Source organism: Cebus imitator, unplaced genomic scaffold (genome assembly GCF_001604975.1).
Source record: "Cebus imitator isolate Cc_AM_T3 unplaced genomic scaffold, Cebus_imitator-1.0 Scaffold32, whole genome shotgun sequence".
Classification (NCBI taxonomy): domain Eukaryota; kingdom Metazoa; phylum Chordata; class Mammalia; order Primates; family Cebidae; genus Cebus; species Cebus imitator.
The window spans coordinates 3,741,355-3,768,164 of NW_016107347.1; the positions used below are offsets into that span (position 1 = coordinate 3,741,355).

Sequence of the window (26,810 nt, forward strand, 5' to 3'; positions counted from 1 at the left end):
TATAAGCCACAGCACAACAATCCTTTAGGCTAGTAGGTATGACTTTGCCCAGATAACATTTATGGCACGTTGGCAGTTATGTACAATATCAAAACACATGTGTAATCCACAAATTGTATGCACCCATCCATTTCTCCTCTTTCTACAACTTCATTCTTTAAACGAAACCATCTAGAACCACTGAATGCAACTTATACTCATGCTGAGAGCATTTTGAGAGGCAGGCGGAAATAAACTAAACAACCAGAAAAATCAGGTTCAGAAAGTGCTTATCAGTTTAATCACTGATTTACATATGTGGCTTAGGGTTCATCACTTCAAACTCCTGGGGTTCCATCTGTACATGGGACCATATTTAACCTACCTCAGTGAGTTAGTGAGTCGGATTGCCACAGAAAATGTAGCATGGAGCACCACAGTCAGAATGTGCTAGCAAACTGCTTGATGACAACACCAAAGGTAAGTACTTTTAAAGTTCTATTTAGACACTTCTATTTCAGGCATGCTTGTTTGCTTTCTTTCCTTTTTTGAAGGGGAAGGGGAAGGGGCAGAGAGGCTTAAATATTTATGATAAATACCTCAAGAGCAAAGACATGCTTCTGATGTCTCCTTACTCCTTACCTGCCCATCAGGCACCATCATCTGCTGCTTGAGAAAGACGAGGCTGTGCAAGCAGAACACCAGGTGCTAAGGATCAGGGCCTTGCTTTTGAGAAAACAACCTCAAGCTAACAAAGAGGTAAAATTCTCTGTACGCCTGAAGAAGGGGCAGGATATCAAGAGAACCTTTAGCAACCTTAAAGAGCAACAGAACATGCTTTAGTATAATTACCAGATGAACATCAGGATCAGAGTGTGTCCTAAGAGGACCCGGTAACGAAACAGATCCAGGAAACTTCCAGTCTCCCTGCAGCTCCTGTTGGCTGGGTGTGTTAGTGAGAATGTGCACTTGAGTTTGCGATTCCTCTTGGCAATGAGGTACAGCGCCTCTTCAGCCTCACTCAGTCGACCCTGGGAGTATAACCAACGAGGTGATTCAGGAATGAATCTGAAAGAGATGTCATTAAAGGCTGTATATTCATATAGGTACACGTGCACAGGAAGGAGACAAATCACCTACTCAGTACGCCGATTCCTGCACCACAAATGGATTCCATGTTAGACTTAAAGATTGGCTCTCCCAATGACCTATGCAATAGAAAGGGCTATTTTCAACAGCATGCTAATGTTAAATGGTAGTCTACTTTATTACTGAAAACCAAGAACATGCTTTTACAATTGCAGTTTAGAAAGCAAACAGTATGCATTTATTTTTAAATAAACTTTAATATGTGAATTTTAATATGTTAAAGCTATAGGACTGAATAATGAAAATTCTTCATAAAGCACGGGTCAGAGATATGGCTGTAAATCCTAGCCAAGTGTTGTTTGAATAATACTGTGGAGACACTGGGTTTTGTTTTTTTTTAAGTTCTGGAAAAGCCTCACAAAGAAGATAGAAATCTTTATTATCTCACCAGAAAAAAAGTTTAAACTGAAATATTTTTAACATTGTGACATGTTATGTAAGAGGTAGAGATTATTTTAAGACTATACATAAAGATGAAACCAAGTTTACCAAAGCTATTTTTGAGTGTTTATTGCTTCAAAATACTCAGATTACCTGACACACTGGCTTTAATATGTCCTGAGGATATTTCCTCGTCCCCTAAGACCTTAAAGAATAACAGTCATTTCCTGGTCAACTTCTGGTTACAAAACCACAGTTACTTTCTAATATAACTATAAAGTGTTGGACAATTATATTGCCACTGATATATTCAAACAGTTTCAAAACGTATATATTATGTATCTTTTTGCCTCTTCTCCATTTTGCCTACACTTTTAGAGGACTTCCCAAAGAGAAAACCAAGGCAGGGATATGGAAGCCTTGTTTTCAAGATACAAATCAAGGTTTTGGTTTTCTTTTTTTAATCTAATTTGACATTATTTGCCTAAAATGAAACTTAAATGAATAAAACTGGCTATTTAAGGTGCTTTATAGAATTCACTGTGCCTTCTAATAAGGATAGTGAATTAGCAGCAAACACTACAGCATTTGGAAACTTAATGGACAGACAGTCTGTCAACAACCATTTATTGAACATTTCAATTTTGTACAGAGCAATGTCATAGGTGCTGAAAGGAAAGACACTGGAAACTAAAAGGCAGGAAGTTTCCCAGGAGCTTTGCTACTAGGGGAAGGAATATTCATGCACGATATTTGATTGTCAGCAAAAGCAGGAACAAAGGCCATCTACATCATCCTGAAAAAACCTTTCATTTACTTCTTCATTGCCATTTGATTATTATTACTAACAAACAAATTAATAATCAAGTAAAATATTGTTCTGTTGAAGTTAGATCCGCAGATTATGAGTGGGATTAATTGGCCCTATCCATAGGGCCATTTAGGAGCTATCATGTAAAACCACTTGATTATGTCTAAATGAAAGAGGACTACTTTTATAAATATATAGAAAAACATATGATAATAAAAATTAATTATTTTGGGGAGGACTGGAAGGAGTAAAAAAGAAACACAGCTGGGTGCAGTGGCTCACACCTGTAATCCTAGCACTTTGGGAGGCCAAGGTGGGAGGATCACTTGAGGTTGGGAGTCTGAGACCTGCCTGACCAACATGGAAAAACCCCATCTCTGCTAAAAATACAAAAACAGCCAAGCGTGGTGGCAGGTGCCTGTAATCCCAGCTACTCAGGAGGCTGAGGCAGGAGAATCACTTGAACCTAGGAGGTGGAGGTTGCAGTAAGCCGAGATCACACCACTACACTCCAGCCTGGGCCACAAGAGCAAAACTCTGTCTCAAAAAAAAAAAAAGAAAAAAATAAAGAAAAAGAAACAACAGAAAATATGTCAAAATACTCACAGTCATTATCTTTGGGTTACATAAATCATTTTCCCCTACCCTTAGCCTCTCTCTGTGTTTTCAAAATTGTTTATAAGAAATAAAAATTACTTTTAAAGCTTTATAAATCATTTTAAAGATGATATTTGAGAGAAACTAAGGCTTTAGAAATTTGGCTCTGAGTTAATAAAACTATTTCCACCTGGCAAAGGGTTTCTCTTGATCATGAAAACTTAAGGCCTTATCTTTCTCTGTATTTTGAGAGGCCAATAAGCTTGCTTATAAATACAGTCACCTAGTTGCCAGTGGACAGATTTGGAAATATGAGTTCCAACACATGCAGACTATACATACAAAACAGTAAGACATGTTTTTAAAGAGCGAGTAGGCCTTTGATCATGCTGTCTTCTACATAGCAGCAGGGTCGTCTGTGCCATGGGCTTCTTTGAAAGCTAAAATGCTAATTTAACAATGTTGTCCCACTCAGAAATGCTCCCTAAATATCGTTAAAAGCGGCAAATCTTTGTAAATTAAGGGGACCCTGGTTTTCAGGTAAAAAGTAAATCTCAAATTGAAGTACTGTGAAAATGAGGAACTTTTAAGTTAGATAAAAATGTTTCTGGTAAACAAGTAAGGTACATAACGTGAGTTCTTATGTTGCTGATGAAAAATTCTGAAGGTGATTCCAAATGTTTTTGCGCCAACATCTGTGCAATGTTCAAGGGTCTACTATGTGGAAACCCCTGGCTTTGGTCCTGGGGGAAACGTAATCATGGAGCAAAGAGCCTGCTGCTGCTGGAGCTCTCAGTTTAGAAAGAGAGAACATGGCTCCAGTATGAGGCAGAAACACAAGGACCACTCAAAGGGTATGGGTGAATGCTGTGGAATTCACAAAAGAAGGAGGATGACTTGTAGCTGAGGCTATGATCAGGAAAAGATGGGGTGGACGGCATTTGAGCAAATCAGGACCGTGGAGTACTTATTAAATAAGAGGATCTGGACAGAAGACTGTTGAAAAAGCAGGCACAGCACTGAGTAGCAGCACAGGGTAGAAAAGCATAAGGAACAAGCAGAGCAGTGTACCTGAACATGGGACGGGAATAAATTAGGAAAGATAAATTGGAGGCTGACTGTGTGAAGCCTTACATTCCAGGCTTAGCAGAGCAGGTATATATTTAAATCTCATGAGCTCTTTTCTCTCTCCTTTTTACTTTTCATGACCTGAACTCACTTCCTGGTGAGGTGATGTCTTCACTTAGCACTAAGCAATAATTAACTCAGACTATATATTTAAAAAAGAAAAAGCAGAACAGCTCAGATCATCCAGTGAACTGGTGCTGCTATTAAAGGGGAGATGAGAGCCAGACAGGATGGAGAAGTAGGAAACTTACTAAATATTTTAAAAGAAAATTTATTTATTCATCAATGTTTACATGAACGTTTATTAATTCTAAGTAATAAAGCAGGCACCCATTTACGATTTTCAAAAATTTATAATATACAAATTAATAAAATCATATTAGTTTCCCTTTCTAATAAAATTATCTCATTCAAATTCATATAACTAAAAATATATTTAATAAATTTTGTTTATAAAATATAGGCTATTTCAACTGTATTCATTTTTTCACTTAATATTCTCTTGCTTTCAAAAACAGTATGAAAAATTTCAGTTTAGTCCCCACCAAATCTCAGCGTAGAACCTGGATAAAGAGATACTAAATTAAAGAGCGATCTGAATTAAAACACTACTACAGGTCTCTTTCACTTTATGGCATAGATGAAAGCAGGAATTATTGGCTGAAAATTTTGTTTATGTCAAAGATTTTGATGATTCTCATTAGAGATCTGATATTTCAGGGAAGAAAAGCCTTTCATATATCACATTAAAACTTCTGGTGAAATGGGCTAGGTTGGTGGCTTGCCTTGTAACATCTGGGTCTCTTAGAGGGCCATGGTATGACACCTTGCCATGGGCAGTCATTTATAGGGTCCTTCCCTGACCAGGGAATCATCCTGGCACTACTATGAAGCCCTGCACTCTAAGGATTTCTCCCATATCTGAGACTCTTCCAGAGTCAACATTTAGAGGCCCTGAAATGACACTCATCTGTAGGATGAACAGTTGTCACTGCATATCCAATAAGGATACACTGCTCTACAAAATCATAGTCACACACCTAGCACATGATGTGATCCAGCCAGAAGACCTTCAAGGTTGAGGTGTTAGGTTAAAAAAGCAATTGGTTGCCTATGCCAACAACGTGAAGGTTACAATGCAGTCTATTGAGAGGTTACTTTAAACAAGGGATACCTGCATTCTGAATTAATTAAGCGTCTCTCTTCCCAGGAGCTGCCAAGAATTGGAGCACTTGCAGAATTTAGTTCTTCACCAAAGTCAGTGCAGGCAAGCTCCTGAAAGGGAATAACGCTGCTCATTGACCCACATCCTCTTAAGACGTTGCTTTGGCTTATTAAATTAAAACTCTAAGAGGAAAAACTACTTACAAAGATAAGAGAAAGACCACTGTTCCCTGCAGGTTAACCAGAACAGCTAGCGTCCTCCAGGAGCGGATGAAGTATCCTAAAAGGGCATATTGGGCAATGCCAACTGCAAAGAAGAGGCCGCCAATCGATCCTAATTCAGGGAAAAGAGAACTGTCATTGGAGAAAGCACCATCTGCAGCACCATTTCCAACCCCAAGTCACAGAGCCAATTTCTTCCTGGTAAGATGTCAGCCCTATGCTGGCAAGCGTTAAGAGGAACACCAGAAAAGAAAAAAAAATCTACACTAAGTTCAACATTAGAGAATGAAAGTATCATAGAGGCCAGAAAATTAGTGGAAATGAGGGAAGACAGATGAAAAATACAGACCATATGGGGACATATAAATTTTAAGAGTTTGTCCAAATGCTTTCTGCATTGCCTGTTGTACTGACATTTGCCTGAACCAGTGGCCGGGGCTTGGAAATATTTTTGCCATATGGGCAATATGGTGTTTAGGTCATGAGATTATTGTAATATCAGAACTTAATCTTTATCACAGAGGCTGTCCTTGAAGTTCCTTGAATCACAACCCACTCTCCTAATTCTCCCTGCTGCCTTCTCTACTTAGTTTATTACCATAGGATACACGACATTTTGTATTTGTTTGTTTCTTTTCTGTCTTTCCCAGTCAGAAAATAAGCTCCCTTAAGCACAGATTTTTGTCAGTGTACTGCTGAAAAAATAGCAACCATAGAACTGTAAAGAATCTTATGCTTTTTGAAATAAATATTGAGATGGGTATTAAACCCACAGGCTTGCCCAATATTCTTGCAAATTCTATACCTCTGACACACTTTCTATAACTGCAGTATCGCTACTAGTGGTAGTAATAGCTATTATTTATTGAGCATAATGGTTTCACATACATTGTCCTACGAAGCAGGTACCATCATCAACCATATACTAAAGTGGAAAATAGCTCAGAGTGGTTAAGTAAAGCTGCCTAAGGACACAGAGCTGTATGTAGCAGGGCCAGGACTTGTGCCCAGGCCTGTCTGACAGAGAAGCCTGCATTCTGTACCATTCCTCTCTATCTCCCCTCTATGGAAAGGCAGTTTCTGTGAGCATTCTGCAGTAACAAAACTTTGTTGATCTTTTTACAAAAATAATAAGCTTGTAAGGCAAGTGTTTCTTCTGATTCCTATCCATAGCTTATTACTTTATAACAAATAAGTAATGGCTTGTATGCTGTTTGACCTAGTGAGGAACAGGGGAGCTAGAAAGGGAAGCTGATGTGACAGCATGTTCAGAATATGTGGTCCCATGAGTAGTGACATGAGGATAGTGTGAGTTTCCTGGAAAATATAAGACAGTCAATAGCTACTATAGGTTCATTGCTGTAGATCAAACAGCACCTGGCTTCCAAGAATAAGACTTCTTGTCTGTCATTCCTCAGAATCGTCTTGAGCACTCAGTATCCCTTGACAACAATGGAGGCAAAAACAAGAAAGCCCGAGATGGTTTCAGAGGGACCGAGCTCAGATCCTAGTTCTGCTACATACTACTCTGACCTTGGGCAAATCACTAAATGTCCCTGAGCCTCATTTTAATTACTGGTGAAAGAGAAGTAATAATGCCCACCTCAAAGGGTAGTTTTTATTGGTTTCCGATGAAATAATGCATGTTATACAAAGGTTGGTTATACTGTCCTACTGTAATCTGGATTTAGCCCTTCTATTTATTAACCTCAAAAAAAAAAAAAAAAAAAAGCCATCTGAAAGCCTCCTGTTGAATCTATCATGGAATATTTTCTACCTGGTACTCCTTGTGAATTCCAAGAATGCCCCACCCACTGTTGGAGAAATGACTTCCCTGACTTCATCTCTGTAGTTCAGACCGGGCCTGGCCTGTCAATTACAGTTTCTCTAACTGCAGGGTGATCCCAATCAGCTGAGCCAATCAGAGGCCTTACCTAAGATTTTAAATACTAGACTTGGAGTTGCTGGGCCTTGTCTCTGACTACGCAGAGGAAGCTTCTCAGAGAGGTTGGGAAGCTGAAACAAGACACATCTGACTTCTCTGGTCTTCTCCAATGCCTGGCTCTTCATGGTCTAGTTATCCTAACCAAATGATTTCCCCTTATATATGAGCTCATTAGAGTCTCTGTCACAATCAGTAAGATCTGGCATCAACTGGATACGAGGGACAAGAAGAAATGATTGAGAGTTATCTAGTCTGGTGACCTTAAATACTGTGATGACAGGCAGAGGTCCCAGAAGATGATACAGCTTTTAGGTGGAAATAAAGTAGTAATTTTTATTTAAGGAGTCAATAAATATTCATATCTAATGTCCAGCAAGAAGTTGCACATATATGCCTGTAAATGACAACAGGGAGGAGGCATAGAGATGAATATAATAAGGCTCAATGTTATTTGGTTTTAAAAAATTAATTAAAAAATAAACATTTCAAGTCATCTCTTCTGCATACTGTAATTCTGGAGTATCATAGGTGGCTTTATAACCACCTATACGCCTTTAAGTACTATGCCTATTTTAAAATTTATTCTCTGCTTATTTTTAATTAATTTCAGCTCTGCTATTCCTGCTCAGTTTGCACTAGTAAAAGCTAAATTTCGGCAGGTTAGAAAATAGTATATAGTTATGACTTCATTTTTGTAAATGCTACCAGTAATCCATCCAGTTTTCAAATACAGACCATGAAGTCTCCTTTAGTTATCTTGCTCTTCCCATCTCTGCTGATCCTTTTAGCAAGTCACATTCCCACCAAAATCTAGCTCAAACACATCCTCTTTCTTCTCTAATGCTTCCATCTTGTCTAAGCCACCATGGTTTCATGTGGCCAACTACAGCAGACTACTAAATGATCTCTCAATTTCTGTACCTACCAGAGTTATCTTTCTGTATATGAGATCCTATCACTCCTGTATTTAATATGCCCCACTGGCTTCCCACTGGACTTCAAGTAAAAAAAACAAATTCCTCATTGGCCCATCACAGGCCCTATGTCATCTGGTCCCTCCCAACCTCTTATTTTACTCTCCGTAACTCTCTACCCTGTAGCCATGAGAACGTTTTCAAAGAAGCTCCATTCCTAAATGGAATGTCAAAGTCCTGAGTCTTTGACATTCCATTTAGCTAGAATACTATTATCCCAGAATTTCACATGCCTAGGTCTTTCTCATCACTCATGTCTTAGATCAAACACCCACATCGAGGTTTTTCTCTAACTATCCTATGTAATGTAGCTACTCCCAGCAATTACTCCTAGCCCATTACCTTGCTCATTTTCTTCACTGTATTTCTAATTCTCAGAAATTATCAATGTGTTCCAACTTTCCTAAGTAAAACATAAGCTCCATGAAAGCAAGAACTTCCCCCAACCCATTCCTGTCTTTTCCACCTTTGTATCTAAAAAAAGCATTGTCTGGTACATGGCAGAATCCATTTAATAAATGAATGCTGTGGAATAGACATGCAAAGGAAAAGCTCTAGAAGTATACACAGCACTATGTTAACCACGGGCATCTATAGGGGAATAGGACTATATGTATTCTTTAGTTTGATGACGTGTGCATATAGTTCTTAATTGTTTTTTACAATGAGCATTATTATATGAAGACGTTAATATAAGAAAACAAATAATAAATATATTAGTATGGAATTTTTCATAGCTTCAGTATTTTTTGTTTTTCAATTCTCAATAATTTTCAGTCAATTAGCTGAAAATCCTTTCTGTTAAGTGCTGTACTGCAAACTGGTCAAAAATGGATGCCTGCAGTTTGTACTCGTGCTTTTTTGTATGAATTTGCATATTGGTTTTTACATATTGCAAATATTTTGTAATAAGCATAATTTTTCAAACTAATTTTTACTGTCAAATAATCAGACTATTTCTAGCAAATCCCCTATTGCTGAACATTTAGGGTTTTCTCTGACTTCTTGCAATCCATAAGCATGTCTGAAGCCACAGGTGCAGATAAAATCATGCTGGAGAGAAACCAGCTTGAAAAGAAAGACCAAGGACAATATCTGAGGGAAGACCTCAGTTCATAGAGAGGGAAGGATGCCACTCAAAAAGAGTTCCAGATGCTATCAGGGCCTTACTTTTGTCCTGGGTGCAGGGCTGTGTACTGGTCTTCAGGAAACTCTCACACTTGCTCTGAATTTCACATTGAATTTGGTAACCATCTGGTTTCACTGTTACAGTTTTTCTTCCTCTCTCCCTTTTCACTTTGCTATAGAAATTTTGATAGTCTCATCTTAACCCAGCTTCAGGGATAAGAACACTTCAAGGGGACTCTTTTCACTGGCTTTAGGTAACTGGCAAGAGACCAAGAGACCAGGGTTGGTCCTTTTGCCTAACACATGTAACAGGAAAGGAAAAACAGATAATCTGGCAGGGGGGGTGGTATATGTCTTTTGTAAAAGGGCATCTTCATGCAACAACTAAAGTCAAATATAAATACTTTGATGGAAAAATTTGAGAGGTATAAGAAAAATATGTATTCATGGTGCTCTACATGAGCACGATTTTGGCCCTCAGGAAAACTGAAACCAAAGGAGAGAGTGTCTTTATCCCTTCCCTGGATACAGGGAGCAGGCATGATCACCATCATTACAAACTTCTTAGAAAGTCCCAGGAAATTGGACATACTATTTAGAAAAATAACCCTAAAGTCTCAATGAAAACTGAAGACTCAGAAGAAGCTTTTTCACTCATCCTAGCTTAGGACCAGTTCCAAAAAGGTTTTAGAAGCTGCTACAGGCAAGATGAATCCTAAAGCAACACTGTATGAGACCTGCAGGAAGCCTGTCTACAGAGGATGGAGCTGGTGTCTCTTCCTCCTCAGCCTAGTTCTACCTGGTCCAAGCAGTTTAGCAGGGATCCAAACAGAGTGGAAGTCTTCTTTATTTGGCCTTGTGTCTTCCAGCTCCATACAATAGCGCATACAACTTCAAAAACAATACCAGTTAGAAAGAACAGGTTGACCAGGCCAGCACTCACATGAGGCAACATGCTGAAATTCCAAGAGAAGAGTCTTTGGGGAATAGTGGAAGGATGAACTCAGTTGCAGTCCTGGCCCTGTCAGTTATCAGCTGCTGAAAATGGGCACGTCACTTCACCTCTCAAAGGCTCAATTTCCTCATCCATAAAATGAAGGTAGGAATCCTTAACTTGAAAGCTCCAGGAATATTACAGATGAATGTCAAATGCCTAGCATGGCAGCTGGTACATAAGAGATGGCTGGCACTGTGCATCAGGTTCTAAGGAATGGCATTCTCATATACATCCTCCCACAGACCCATTTCTATCAGTCACAGTCAACCTGTTTCCCATATCCATATAAGAACATCCGTGGGGGCAGAGTGTGGTGGTTCACGCCTGTAATCCCAGCACTTTGGGAGGCCGAGGCAGGCGGATCACTTGAGGTCGGGAGTTCGAGATCAGCCTGACCAACATGGAGAAACCCCATCTCTACTAAAAATACAAAACAAAAATAAGCCAGGCGTGGTGACGCATGCCTGTAATCCCAGGTACTTGGGAGGCTGAGTCAGGAGAATTGCTTGAACCCGGGAGGCGGAGGTTACGGTGAGCTGAGATCGTGCCATTGCACTCCAGCCTGGGCAACAGAGCAAAACTCCATCTCAAAAATAAAATAAAAGAAAAGAACATCCATAGGAAATGGATTGTCCATCATTGTCAAGTGAATAAAAGTAAAAGAAACAAAGAGCTATCATTGCAAACCTAAGTCTATAAAGTCTTAGACGGTTACTTCTCTTACAACAATATTTGAAGTCAAATAACCTTTTAAAATAATTTATTTTACTATCTATGTAGTTCTTGAGAAAATAATGGGATGGTCAAAAATAATACAGAATACAGTCTCAATTTTGGAAATTAAGCATCAATAAAGAAATGCTACAATGGTACTATGTTGACTTGAAGACAGCAGTAAAAACAAAAAAGGGCCGTGAACCAAAGATTTAACAAAATATAATAAGAAGGCTCTAAGAAAGGGTTTTCTATTATTTCCTATGTCTGTACTATTTTTCAGTTTAAGTTGTAAAAAGTGGTTAGTATCCCTCTGAGGAAATCAATACTCTGCACAGCAATCTGTAGGCAGTCCATGAGAGGGGTGGAAAACTCACATATATGTGAGGCAGGCCCCTGGGGAGACTGTCTACAGAGGAATAGCAACAAACTCAGAAAAGCAAATCTAATAGTTGGATAAAGTACCTCAAGTCCAAATGCATTTCCAGATTCTAGGATTAAACTGGTTCCCTATAAGATTTTCTGGAGCTGCTCACCCAGTCCAGAGCTTCATGATATGAGTAGTACCTGCAAGTGCCCAGTAGGCGGTGCCCACACATTCATTAAGCAAGACAAAGGCCACCAGCGACATTCCTCCATTCATCATGCCCACCAGGAAGCGAGTTATTGCAAAGAACTCATATGAAGGGGAAAATCCATTTGCAATTGCAAATAAGATGTCAAGTGCAAAACCTAGAAAGAGAGAACAATATTCAATAATCCAGAGGCAAAATAGCATTTGATGAAAGTAATAAATTATATTCATTACCTTATAAAATAAACGTTTGTAAACAAGTTTTCTGAGCTGTGTGTGTGTTTTCTCTTAACAGTTTCTCTTGGAAACTATTTTTTTTTAAAAAAGCATAAGGTTTACTTTACTACATGATTTCTGTAAATCACAGACAGTTCTCAATTATTCACAGTAATGCTGGAAAATGAAAAATCCTTGCTCATACTCAGCTTATCAAGAGCACTATGCCAAGTCCTGTCGAGCACATTTGAAATAAATCAACACAGAGAGATATAAGGAAATGGACCTACTAGACTGTCATAGTCTTTTACTTCTCTCCCTAGCAACATGGCATAAACTAAAATTTGGGGGTTGCAGAAAGCCCCATCACCTATGAAAAGCTTAGAACACAAATATCCGGCTTTAAATAGGTGGGCTAGTAACTAGAAAGTGCCTGGCCAGAAGCAACTGAAGCTGCAGTTTGGCCTCTTGCCAGGGCAATAAAGATCAGTTCTGTGAGGCCGGGCGCGGTGGCTCAAGCCTGTAATCCCAGCACTTTGGGAGGCCGAGGCGGGTGGATCACGAGGTTAAGAGATCAAGACCATCCTGGTCAACATGGTGAAACCCCGTCTCTACTAAAAATACAAAAAACATTAGCTGCGCATGGTGGCGCGTGCCTGTAATCCCAGCTACTCAGGAGGTTGAGGCAGGAGAATTGCCTGAACCCAGGAGGCGGAGGTTGCGGTGAGCCGAGATCGCGCCATTGCACTCCAGCCTGGGTAACAAGAGCGAAACTCCGTCTCAAAAAAAATAATAAAATAAATAAAAAAAATTTAAAAAAAAGATCAGTTCTGTGTCCCTATGCTAATTCCTGAAGAACCTTAAAGAAATAGTCCCCATATTATTTCCCTAAGAATCTCAGAGAAATAAGCCTTCTCATCCAGTTTATGAATGAATACTCTAATAGATTACCTGTGAGATAGACTTTTTTCCTTCCGAAGCGATCTGAAAGCTGACCGAAAGAGATAACTCCAACAAATACACCACTGAAGAAAAAAGAGCTTGCTGCACTGACTTTGTAAGATCGGTTGGCAACTAAAAACCACTAGAGGAAGATAAAATGAAAGAGAGACATGTACGATTGAGTTAGCTATTAAAAAACCAAATGTGCAACAAAAACAAATGTACACCAGAACTTCTATACTGCATGATCCACCATTAACCAGAATTCAGTAGAATTAATCTATCTCAGATAACATCCAATGAGATTTTATCTTCAGAAGCACTAGAAATCACTATTATTATGATGTACTCCCATAGTACTCTATACACGTCTTACTACAGAATTGAACATAGTGTTATAATATCTAATTATTCATGCATCTATTTACTACGTCCCTCATCTTCTGTGCCTCTTGAGAGGAGCCTTGTCTCATTGATTTCCATTTATCTGATATCTAATATACTATATGACATATATGAAGCAATAAATACATGAACCTTTTGTCCAATACGCTTGTAGGTTTAAAATCCCTTGAGTACTTTCCTCAAAAAGATTAAACACAGAATTACCATATGATCTGGCAATTCCATTTCCAGGCATATACCCAAAAGAACTGAAAACAGGGACAAGAAGAGAAATTTGTACACCCATGTTCATAGCAGCTATATTTGCAAAAGCTAAAGGTGGAGACAACATGTGTCTATCGATGGATGAATGAATGGATAAACAGAACGTGGTATACACATACAGTGGAATTTATTCAGCTTTAAGAAGGAATGAGAGAATAGTCAGAGATTTGTTTAAAAATACAATTACAGCTAGATATAAACCACAAGTTCTAGTGTCCATATCACTGTAGGATGACTATAGCTAACAATAATATATTATATAGCTTCAAAAAGCTAGAAGGAGGATATCAAACCTTCCCAATACAAAGAAATGATAAATATTTGAGATGATAGAAATGCTAATTACCCTGATTTAATCACTATATATTGTATGTATCAAAACATCACCATGTAGCCCATAAATATAATTATGTCAATAAAATTAAACAAAAAAAAAATAAAAAGAAATGAAATTCTGATTCATGATACAACCTAGATACACTCTGAAGACATTATGCTGTATGAAATAAGCGAGACACAAAAACACAAACATAGCATGATTCTATTTACATGAGGTACCTGGAATAGTGAACTTCATAGAGACAGAAAACAGAATGGTGGTTACCAGGGGCCAGAAGGCAGGCGGAACAGGGATTTACTGTGTAATGGAAGAGAGTTTCAGTTTGGAATGTTGAAAAAGTCCTGGAGATAAATAGCAGTAATGGTTACACAACAATGTGAATGTATGTAATGCATCTGAACTATACACTTAAATGTGATTAAAATGGTAAATTTTATATCACGTATATTTATGATGAAAGAAATTCCTTTAGTTAGGAACTTAAAGAGAAAGTAATCATCTTCTGCTTAAAACACCACTATCTCAAGTCTTGTCTAGTGATGTGCTAAAGATGATATTTGGTTATAAGTATAAAAGTGAACCCATGTCACAGAATAACCTCAGAGAACCAAGAGACCACTCTTCCTGGTCCCCTTCACTAGAGCCAGTGATGACAGGTACGTAAAGAGCCCCTTCTCCTTGAGAACTCACAAGAAAGAATCCTCTGTTGCTCTCTTCGTCTTTTAGATCACTCCCTTCTGAGGCTTTCACAACCAGTCATCGCGGATCAAAGCACATCTAACTTCTCTCCTTCCCTTCTAATCTTGTAAGACTGGATTGATAAAGCTCTTGATAAGACAGCTTCTGGACATTTTTATGTAAAACAACCCACCAAAAAGACTCAGGAATTGGGAAAAACGGATGAGGACAATGTCCCCTCGCTAATGTGTGCTTTACTTCTGAATTCTGTTCTTCACATGCAATTCTTAACAAGGTGAATTTAACTGGTTTTCCTAGCCCTTCTTGGATTTACTACTTTTTTTTTTTTTTTTGAGACAGGGTTTCACTCTGTCGCTCAGGTTGGAATGTAGTGGTGCTAACACAGCTCACTGCAGCCTTGACTTTCCAGACTCAAGCAATCTTCTTACCTCAGCCTCCCAAGTAGCTGGAACTGGAGGGAACCACTTTAAACAGGTGGTTCAGGGAAGATTCAGGTGACATTTGTGACCTGAATGATAACAAGTAACCAACCACCAAAAAACTCTTCGAGGAACATGAGAATTCAGTGGCCCCAAGGTGAAAACACACCAGTGTATCCCTAGTAGAGGAAGGATTAAAGAAGACCAGGGAAGCAGGTGGGCATCACATCACACAGGGTCAGGCCACAGTAAGGAGCTGAGAGATTTTATTCTAGTGTAAAGAAAGGATATTGAATTACTGGGTTTACGGTTTTCTTTTCTTTTTTTTTTTTTTAATTGTGCTTTAGGTTCTGAGGTACATGTGCATATCATGCAGGATTGTTGCATAGGTACATACACGGCAAGGTAGTTCGCTGCCTTCATCCCCCCATCACCTATATCTGGTCTTTCTCCCCTCGTTATCCCTCGCCACCCACTGCTGTCCCTCCCCTAGCCCCCCTCAAACTGACTGCAGTGTGTCCACGTGTTCTAATTATTCAACACCTGCCTATGAGTGATAACATGCAGTGTTTGGTATTTTGTTCTTGTACCAGGTTGCTGGGAATGATGGTTTCCAGATTCATCCATGTTCCTATGAAGGACATGAACTCATCATTTTTTATGGCTATGTGTATTCCATGGTGTATATGTGCCACATTTTCTTTATCCAGTCTATCGTTGATGGACATTTGGTTTGGTTCCAGGCCTTTGCTATTGTAAACAGTGCCAAAATGAACATACATGTGTATGTGTCTTTATAATAGAACAATTTATAATTCTTTGGGTGTATACCTACTAATGGGATTGCTGGGACAAATGGTATTTCTATTTCTAGGTCCTTGAGGAATTGCCACACTGTCTTCCACAATGGTTGCACTAATCTGTACTCCCACCAACAGTGTAAAAGTGTTTCCTATTTCTCCACATCCTCTCCAGCATCTGTTGTCTCCAGATTTTTTAATGATCACCATTCTAACTGGTGTGAGATGGTATCTCAATGTGGTTTTCATTTGCATTTCTCTAATGACCAGTGATGATGAGCATTTTTTCTTACGTTTATTGGTCTCATAGATGTCTTTTTTTGTAAAGTGTCTGTTCATATCCTTTGCCTACTTTTTAATGGTTTTTTTTTTTTCTTATAAATCTGTTTTAGTTCTCTGTAGATTCTGGATATTAGCCCTTTGTCAGATGGGTAGATTGCAAAAATGTTTTCCCATTCTTTTGGTTGCTGGTTCACTCTAATGATTGTTTCTTTTACTGTACAGAAGCTCTGGGGTTTAATTAGATCCCATTTGTCTATTTTGGCTTTTGTTGCTATTGCTTTTGGTGTTTTAGCCATGAAGTCCTTGCCTATGCTTATGTCCTGAATGTTTTGCCTAGGTTTTCTTCTAGGGTTTTTATGGTGTTAGGTCTTATGTTCATATCTTTAATCCATCTGGAGTTAATTTTAATTTAAGGTGTCAGGAAGGGGTCCAGTTTCTGCTTTCTGCACATGGCTAGCCAGTTTTCCCAATACCATTTATTAAACCTTTCCCCATTGCTTGTTTTTCTCAGGTTAGTCAAAGATCAGATGATTGTAGATATGTAGTGTTACTTCTGAGGCCTCTGTTCTGTTCCATTGGTCTATGTCTCTGTTTTGGTACCAGTAACGTGCTGTTTTGATTACTGTGGCCCTGTAGTACAGTTTGAAGTCAGGTAGTGTGATGCCTCCAGCTTTGTATTTTTTGCTTAGGAGTGTTTCGGCTATGCGGGCTCTCTTTTGGTTCCATATGAGGTCTGAAGTGGTTTTTTCCATTCTGTGAAGAAGGTCATTGTAGCTTGACGGCGATAGCGTTGAATCTATAAATTACTTTGGGCAGTATGGCCATTTTCACGATGTTAATTCTTCCCAACCATGAGCATGGAATGCTTTTCCATCTGTTTGTGTCTTCTCTTATTTCATTGAGCAGTGGTTTGTAGTTCTCCTTGAAGAGGTCCTTTACATCCTTTGTTAGTTGTATTCCTAGGTATTTTATTCTCTTTGTAGCAACTGTGAATGGGAGTTCACTTTTGATTTGGCTGTTTTTCTGTTATTGGTGTATAGGAATGCTTGTGATTTCTGCACATTGATTTTGTATCCCGAGAGTTTGCTGAAGTTGCTTATCAGCTTAAGGAGGTTTTGGGCTGAGATATTCTCATTGCATGGAAAAGGCTACAATACTATAATTATAAGTGAATGGCTGTCCACTTTGGTGGTAATTTTAGGAAGGAGTAGCCCAAGGGATGTTTGAGCAGCAAATTCCAAATTCTGATTCTTAGGCTGCCATTTCCAAGTGTCAAAGTAACTGCTAGTAATTTTTCTTCATGTCAATGCTGGTTGGGCTCATCTATCTCCCCACTGCTCTTGGAATACATGCAGGAACTGGCAGAAAAATGGAAAGGCTGATTTTTCAAAAGCAAAATAGAGAATGTGTAGCTGGAACCCAGATCTCCCTGACAGATCCTGGTGAACTGGGGATGGTTGACACAGGGATGCCAACTCACAGATTTAGAACAATGGGTTGATGACAGCCCTCCACATCCCTCATCTTCCAACATATGAGATTTTGGTTTAAATGCGTTTTTTTGCTCCAATTTTAAAAACTCTTCAAATGTTGTTGATATATTTATCACATACCTACTATATGATCTAAGTAGTTTTATTTTGTCAAAGCCCAGACAAGATAACCAGGATATTGATCCCTACAGTATTTGAGAAAATGTATTGATATAATCTATACTTAAAAGTTTTAGAAGGAGCTCACTCACTAGCCTAGATTTAATTGCTAGCTCATTTTCTTCCCCCTTTGGTCAATACTTAGTGCTAGGGTAAAACCCAAACCAGAATATCACCAGGGCATTGTAAGTTAAACTATAGTAAACCTAAATATGATAAGTTTGGATCTCAAGAAATGTATTTTTTATGAGTCTTCATAGATTTTAAAAATCACTAATTCATAAGTCATTCAAACTCTGTTGACTAGAAATTATTAAGGTGATTAATTTCCTATTATTTTTTGTTAATATCAGGTCAAATTCTAAAGCTACAGAATGTTCTTTTTATGTTAATGTACTTCAAATTGAAAAATCATTTGCAAATTGAAAAAGCAGGAAATCTACTTTTCTTTTCCCATACATTAACAGAAAAGGAAGACTATAAAGACAAAATATTTTCAGTCTCTCAGGATGACTTACGTCTATTTCTGTTTTATAACCAGCATATGTATTTTTGTTCTTATCCACTAAATTGAGTTGAGCATTCAAAATACTCTATTTTCAAAAAGGATTTGAGGGGCACAGCACTAAAAGTACTTGTATAATCATTCATTCATCTAAAGAAAGCAGACCTGAGAGAAAATAAGGCAAAACTGGAGGCAGAACCAATAGCAGGTGCCCCTGACATAAAAGACGAAAGGAACATAATATGGCAAATAAAGGCACAAGCACAGAGCTAGGGCTATGCTGTGCCTTCCGGCTCCTAAAGAGGAAAAAAGCTAGGTGAACAGATATGAAGGGGGTTGAGATAGAGACATTCTTGGCTGGGTACTAATGAAACATTTGGAGGTTTCTTTGTTTGATATTTATATTCTTACTGCTTAGATGCTGAGAACAAATGGCATGTCCCAATAAGGGATAAAGCACTGTGTACATGAGGAAAAGTTGCCGTAGCTGCAATGCAGAGACCAGAATGGAGGTGGCAAGCATGGGAGTCATTGCCACCTCCATTCTGAGTACCAGCAGGAATACTAGAAATAAAGGGTCCTTTTGACTTAGACAGGGTAACAGCATTAGGTGTCACTAGAAAGGAGGGGGAAGGAAGAAAAGGAAGGTTGTACGTCAAGTATGAAGTGAGGGTTATGGCCTGTGTGCTCGGGGAACAACAGAGAGAAAGCTGGGGGTGAGGGAGAAGAGAATACAGATGCCCTTCAACTTACGACCAGGCTGCCTCCCATCCATGGTAAGTTACAAATACTGTAAGCTGAAAATGCATTGAATGCACCTAACCTACCGAACACTATAGCTCAGCACAGCCTATGTTAAATGCGCTCCAAACACTTACATTAGCCCACAGCAAGTCGTCTAACACAAAGCTGACATTATAATAAAGTGCTATCTCATGTAATTTATTGAATACAGGAGAGCACTGTAGAGAAAAGTATCACTTGTTTGTCCTCAAGATCACGTGGCTGACTGTGAGATGCTGCTGATGGAAAGCTGCCCAGCATCATGAAAGAGGATCCTCCCACATTTACTGCTAGCCCAGGAAATGATCAAAATTCAAAACTGAAAGTATGGTTTCCACTGAATACTTATCGCATTTGCACTATCATAAAGTTAACAAACCATAGGTCAAGCCATCCTAAATTGAGGACCACCATGTGTTTTAAAATCAAGTTTCAAAATGGTTATTTTCACATTTGGCTGGTCTTTTGTTTCAGGGTGTATCTTACTCCACAGTGTAGTAAGTTTAAATTAGGTATTTAAATATAAATACCTAATAAATTTCTATTTTTCGATTTACTTGTATCATTTACTTACCATCTATCTGACATCCTGGTGTCCCATATGACACAAACAAGCCACCTCCAGGTTTCTTTCTTTTCCTTCCTCCACCAAATAGCCCTGTGCTATTATTATTACCCTTCCCTACCGTATTAGAGCACAGAGATCGGGCAATATTTCCTTCTTTTCTTTTTAAGAGACAGGGTCCTGTTTTGTTGTCCAGGCTAATCCACAAACTAGGAGATGTTTCTTAAGTTGATCAGGAATACCAGGAAGACCAAAGAGCAAGAAGGACCTCTGTCATACTGACTTTGAGAACTGAGACACATACCCAGCCTCTACTCTCTGCAACATCTCCTTGGCTCTGTGAATGTCATAAATTTGTCTGCTTCAGTTTTCCCCTGTGACCTAAACAGCCCATTGTAGGTATTTTTTATTCTTCTTCTTCCAATTTATAGTGACATTTCATGGAATAATAGTTGATAAACATGCTATAACCACAAACAACTGTAATGAAGTGGGAAGTGAATGGTTAAAAAATCGTTTACACCAAGCTTTTACAAGCAGTGGATCGTTTCCCTCCCTCAAGTGGGCTTTGCCCTTTCTTGCCCTCCTTGTTTTGGCTCAGGGTGGACGACTGACTCTGCATCACCCACAGATGAATGCTGTAGGACCACTGTCTTGCAGAAGTCTAGGTAAGGGTGTAATTACCCAAAGAAAAGCAAACAGATTTTTCATTCCACTTTTGCCATGAAGCATGACACCTGCCAAAAAGACCACTCTCAGTACGCACTGCGCCCTCCTCTCTCCACTTGGACCCCTACCTCCTCCCCCGGTGAACTATTCATTCTCCACGACACGCCTTAAGTCTTGTCTGACTCACCCTCGTGGAGCTTACCACTCTCTCCTTCTGCCACATCGCCTTATTTTTGCTCTACGATGATGCATGGAAAAGTGTGTCCATTTGTCTCTCCCCTACAATGCTGTGAGCTTCTTAAGGGCATATTGGTATTCCCTGTGCCAACCTTAAAGTGTCTGTCAGCACTAATTAAATATTTGCTGAATTCTTTATGTAAGAAGAGCAAATGCCACCATCTTATAGGCATCTTCACACACAGTACGTCCATGTCATGACTTCAAGCATCAGGTTGTGAGTTTATGGGCATACAGGGAACTACCTAATGGATCATGATTTCCTTGGAGCCACCAAATGCCATTCTCTTGAAAAGGAGTGTAGACAGATTTAGAATTTGAGGGGTTTTCCTTCTTCCTATGGCCAATCTGACATCTAGAATACTTCGGTTTTATCTTTAGCTCCTGAAAGCACTTTACTTGGTCCACTAATATCCCCACTAAGAGAAGCATATACGATCATGCAGGGATCATAAATGTGCCATGGATGACTCAGTTTATCAAGGAACCTGCAAGCTGGGCAGGGGGTGTGGCAGGTTAGAGAGTAGTGCCTAGCCCGTCAGCTGGCTGCTGTATCCCTTCTGAAAGGCAGGCTTGTTCAGGGACCCACATAGTTCACTAGTCCCAACACAGCCTTCTCTGAAAGGGGAACACACCAAATGACTGTTCAGGGCATAGCTCACGTAATCATAAAGAAAAGGAAGACAAAGGGCAGGTCACCCTCATTGTCCAGGCAAGTCAACCAAAATGGGCAAACAAGACTGGGCACGGGCCTATTGATCAAGCCTCTTGTTGCTGGAAGTTGTGCTTTGATCAAAATGAAGTCATATTCTAACTGCCACGGCCCTACTCAGACTCCCAGCTTGTCGGTATTTCAAGGCTGCAGGGATGAAGCCAACAGCAGCATCCTAGGATCCCTGCAGCACATCCTGGAGGGCTCTACACAATCAGAGGGCCACTTACAGTCTCCTGTGAAAAATTCTGAATGGCTCTGATAATAATTCCAACCAAACTTCAGCCCTCCCCTGGCCTGTATTTAAAATAAAAATCATTACAGCTTTGTATATGAAAATCTAACTTCAGGAGAAAATCAGGTAATCAGAGGCCTTCTGTCACTAGGGAGTACTTGGACAGGGTATTTCAGGAACAGTTTCATGGTGATTAACTAACTTGCTTCATTTCAATGTAGTTGTCACTCTGAATTACCACTTAATGGGTGAAGTGTGCAGGCTATAACAATCAGTAGTACAGGCGTAAGGGAGCAAGACATTAAAAAAAAAAATTAGCCCCTAAAGCAATTAATTGCAGTGAATTTTTCAAATAGTTTTAATACTCTGTCTTTTGACCCCAGGGTACAGCTTGGGGAAAATATATTAATCTCAAGATAATAGTCAATTCCAGCTCTTCAATATCCACAGTGATATTAACAATTCCAACCTTACACTTTTTGGTTGCAAACATTAATTAAGCATGATAATTGTGTGTCTCCGTGATATTTGGTGCTTTCTGAATGAGTCAGAGCTCAGGGAATAATCTGAATACAGCAGACAGCAATTTGCTACATAAATTTGCTCCAATAGCTATTAGCTCATTTTAGAACAGTCAAGACTCCTAGATTAGAGAAGATTTTTGCATTAAATATCAAGTTAATCATATCTATCTAACCTTTTATTTGCCCTTCTTAAAAGCCCTTCTAAAGAAACTTCTGCAAGGCCTGACCCAAGTGTAATAAGGTGCAGGGTGGATGTGTAAAATGTGTGTTTTTAACACAGTATCGTTAAACTATAGAGTTTTGTAGAACCTCTCTTGATATTTATCTTCCAGAATTTTATGTGACAGGTTAACAGGACTTCATATTTGTTTTTGAACTTTGATTTCAAACCAAATTATTTCAATAAGAACCAAATATTGCCTACAGAACACAGATCATGTATTAAGGATATTCACCAACTTAGTGATATGTTTAGATGCCAGTTTCAATACTCCTGTTTTGGAGATTTGCAGGAGCAAGTGAGAGTCTAGAGAGGTCACTGAAATTGATTTAACGCTAAGAAATTAAGTGGAGGGTTTGGTTTGGCACTGCACTTCACTGTAATAACGATGAACTCAACACAGTCCAGAGACTAGTGGCTCCACAAGGTCATGGGCTAGAGAGTGACTGATGCCGCCATGCTGTCTGGTGCTGCTGGCCTTGGCTGCCCCTTGATCACCATTCACATTATTCTCCATTCTACTGCTGTCTCTCCATTGATGCTTATCATTTTATTAGCAGCAACATGGAACTTTCAAGCCACCTATACCACACCAGCACTCAGAACAGCACCCAGACAGGGCTCTAAAGCATGAAGCAGAGGTACAGTGCGTGAACTCACATATAATTCACACACTCTCAACTCTGGGATGAGGGCACGCAGTGCAGATGCTTCATTGGTACCTCAACAGAAAGGCCTTCAGGAAAAACAAGCGATTCTGTGTTAAACATGTGAAACAGAGGAGGCCTTTGCTAGGTCTCCCTGAATCTATTCAGAGAAGGGAGACATGGTGAATGTTGTCACTGGGGCAGGTGGCTGCTGGGCTCTGAGAATACAGTGAACTGCTGAGAGCATGAGACTTAACTATTGTTCATTCTATTTAATTCTCCTTTGTTATTTTTTGTTCTATTGGGAAACATGTACACTTATTTGAGCTTGGCTAGCAGCAAAGCTTAATGTAATCACTACTACTTCCACTGTACTTGGGTAGGTTTTGTGAGGGTGGACTACAGGCCAGGCTCCTCACGAGACTGACACACATGTCTCAGGTCACATCACCCTGGAGAAGGCAGACGCTGACGCTACTCACAGATGGGCTGCCTGCCTGCCTCACTTCCTGCTGCTGGCCTGTGCCACAGTGGCCAGGCTTGTTTACTAACTGTGGGGCACTCAGGAGGTCACCCAGCGACTCAGAGCCCAGGTGTTCTTCCCTTTTTAATTTGCAGGCCAGTATTATTGCTTTCCCTTCTCCCCTAGAATTCACTCTGTCCAAAGCACTCTCAAGCAGGTGACTGCCGGCATCTTATTTAGCTTTTAGCCCAATGTGTTAGAAAAGAAATGAAACTTTTTATATGAGGAATGTGAGCCCTCCCTAAACTACTGGGTCCAGAGAGGCACTGGAATGAAGCAGCAGTCATGTCCCCATCTCCCCTTGAGCCAAGTAATCACCTCTTGAAGCTGCTTGCTATGTGGGCTCTAGATTGATGCCACTGGTAGCTGTACATTAACCTAACAATGCTGCACACTGGATACCGTAACCCCTACTCTGTAGTTCAACACCATACAGCCAATCACTGATCAATGTTATTTATGTAAACTAATGAAAACTCCTAACAAACAACTCTGTATCCACCCACTCCTTGTTCTTCCTTTTGCCTTTAAAAGATTACTTGCAACAAAGGTTGAAAAGAGCACTTCCTACAGTAACTGGGAAGTGTTTCCTGGGCAGCTGTCCTCACCCTGGCTCAAGGAAACCCTCAAAATGATATTTTGTGTCTCAGTTTCTTTCTTTAGGTTGATATTTAGTGCCCCATAGACTATCTCCCCATGGTCACTGTGCTAACCTGCATTCTTAAATCCTCCAAGACATACTCCCATTGGCTCTTCCTGTCCCTTCACTGCCAGTGAGCCACGTGGACCAGGAAGAGTCAATCTTCACCCTGTCCTCACAGACATGTTTCTGGGGCTGCCACAAACGGCTGACAGCGGCCGCGGTGCTGAAGCCCTGGACCCTACCCCTCTGCAGTGACAAGAGCAAAGTATCTAGCTCTTCTAAATACTGAAGTGCCAACTAAAATACCATTTAAAACTCAAGACTTCTATTCTTTCCTGTTTTTTTTTTTTTTTTTTTTTAGTAAGAATGCATCCCTACCAGCATGTTCCCCATGAAACATCAATTTGTCCCTCTGTATCACGGCAAGCAGTTTTTGGCTCTGTACTTGCAAGATCTTTTTTTTTTAAAAAAGCTTGAAAATCACTGGTGAAGTGGAAAGAACATGAGCTCACTGAATCCCAGACTAGCAGCTTATTAGGTGTATGATTTAGGGAAAATTCTTTAAATTATTTTTATCTGTTATTTCACATATAGGGTGGGGTTGTCAGTAGAACTAAATACACAGCATCATGGAAGACTCTGGCAGAGAGCCTCCCATTCCAGGGTGCATAAAAAGTGGTTGACTGCCTCTTCCCTCTCTCCTATACCTACCAGACCCTGTATAAACTTATCTTCTCACCCACAAACTCAGTGCAAAGTATGGAATGACCTTATCACAGCTGAGGATCCCATGGAGGTTGTGGAGTTCTGTCCTGCTGTGTAGGTCAGAGATGCCACCTGTACTCTTCCATCAAAGAGTAGGCAGGCCACAGCCACCCTTGCAAAGCATCATGAACCCACTCAGGCTGAAGCAGCTAGTTCAGCATCTGGAATGCTCCAAAGATAATTCATCCCAGATCATGACCCCAGAGTTTTCAAAGAGCCCTGAGGGAAGGTGGAGGTGCCATGGGGTGGCAGTGTGGGATCTCATCTAACTGTGCAGCAGGGACAGCCCACACCCCGCTCCCCCTGTTGTTCTGGATACATCTTGGAGTACCTGCTGGAGATTGAAGGTCAGTATTTGCACAGGTAATTTGTACCTGAAAATAAACCTCTGAGGGTGGATAACTGTTTGACATCCTAGTGACATGAGGAATATAGTGTGTGCCTCTATATCATGGGAAGAAAGTACCCAGTATTTAGAAATCTATAATTATAAGTAACTATAATCAAGGTGGATAATAATATACGCATCCAAGTCTAAGCATCTCAGTGGCTACACATGATGGGAATGAGAAAGAGGACAGATAAGTAACAGAGGAAGAGGGAGGGAGACAGGGTGAGGAAGGGAGAGTGAGAAACAGAAAGGCAGACAGAGGCAGAAATGATAAAACGAGACACAGGGAAAGGCAAGACAGAGTCAATGCAATGGACACAGAAAGAAACAGAAACAGGTAAATACAGACAGACTGAGACGAAGAAACATGGTAACAGGCAGAAACAGGCATATAGACAAAATGACAAAGAGAGAGAAATAAGGACAGAAGGTGGGGAGAGGGGAAGGAAGGGAGGAAGGGAGGGAGGGAGGGAGGGAGGGGACACAGAGATACAGACTGGCAAAGACAGACGGTGAGAAAGACAGCGATCCCTAGATGCACCCCAGTGTGCTAAGATACAGGTAACAGGAAGAAAAAGATGTAGCTACTATCACAAGTGGTAAGGTAAAGCCTGTCTCAGCCCTTTATTCTTTTCCTCTCAGAGCTGCTTTAAAGATCTTCAGCACTTGCTGAGGAAGCTGTCTAATTCCATTTACCCTGTTTCTAACACTCTTTATCTTGAAGGTAGTAGCTCCCTGGGCTCCCCTTGGTGAATTCACCCTTCCTTCTGTCTTCAGCCTTCAATTCTGTTTATTGTGAAGTTTCAGAAGTCAGCACAGGAGATACGGTGGGGACCAGGGTGCCCCATCCCTGTTGTCCTGGTGTGCAGGGTCTAAGAGCTCTCTCTCTTTATAACAAGCCATCTCTAACATAAGGCAGGTAGTAGTTGCTCAGTGAACACCTGTTAATAACGGTATCCCTCTGGTAATATCTAAAAGGGCTCCTAATTATAGATTTCACTAATATTAATTTCATTCAATTCAGCAAGATATGTTGAGTGCCTGTTGCACTGAAGCATACTGTTGCCATGTTATCTAATTTACTTTAAAGTATTAAGCACATACAGTGGGATATTCTGCATAAATGTTGCATAGGTCAAGCTCTCACCGTGGTACCATGAGGATTCTAATCAAGATTGCATTGTCCACTGCTGTCCTCTTCAGAAAGCCCATTCTCCAGAAGGAGCTACTACAAGGGGTTGTCAACAATGGGTGCTTTGCTTATTCTTGATTAAAATAGCGGCCTATTGGCTAGCAATAATGAATATCAAAAGTGGGCTATCACTGGTGAAATTAAGGGCATTCAAGATACATGGATTAGGTCAATATATTAGGGATACTCCCCACCCTTGCAGAAATTTGTGAGATAATCCAATGTGTAGGTACTCTACCTACAGGGTTATGCTCTCAGCTAAAGGCCTTCTTTGGTCCTGAGCCAATATGAACTCTGGAAGCTTCTTTCTCCCTGATGCTGGCTGAGGAGTGGAGGTTGGGAGTAGGAGTGGCGGTATCAGTAAAAAGATCAATAATATTGACAGATCTCTATAATGACTGGGAAGTAACTTAAAAA

General features: G+C 39.9%; 1 protein-coding gene across 2 annotated transcripts in view; it reads right to left on the reverse strand.

Annotated features, from left to right (window-relative positions):
- SLC22A15 (solute carrier family 22 member 15) overlaps positions 1–26,810 on the reverse strand; it is an 87,176-nt gene that overhangs the window by 31,083 nt on the left and 29,283 nt on the right. For both annotated transcript variants that reach the window (XR_001823751.2, XM_017524201.2), the window contains exons 3-6: positions 12,931–13,063; positions 11,757–11,921; positions 5,414–5,543; positions 832–1,047 (exon numbers count right to left, since the gene is read on the reverse strand). Coding sequence is in view for 1 of the 2 variants with exons in the window: in XM_017524201.2 (XP_017379690.1) it covers positions 832–1,047; positions 5,414–5,543; positions 11,757–11,921; positions 12,931–13,063 (644 nt within the window). In the remaining variant the exon portion in view is untranslated. The remainder of the gene's footprint in view (positions 1–831; positions 1,048–5,413; positions 5,544–11,756; positions 11,922–12,930; positions 13,064–26,810) is intronic.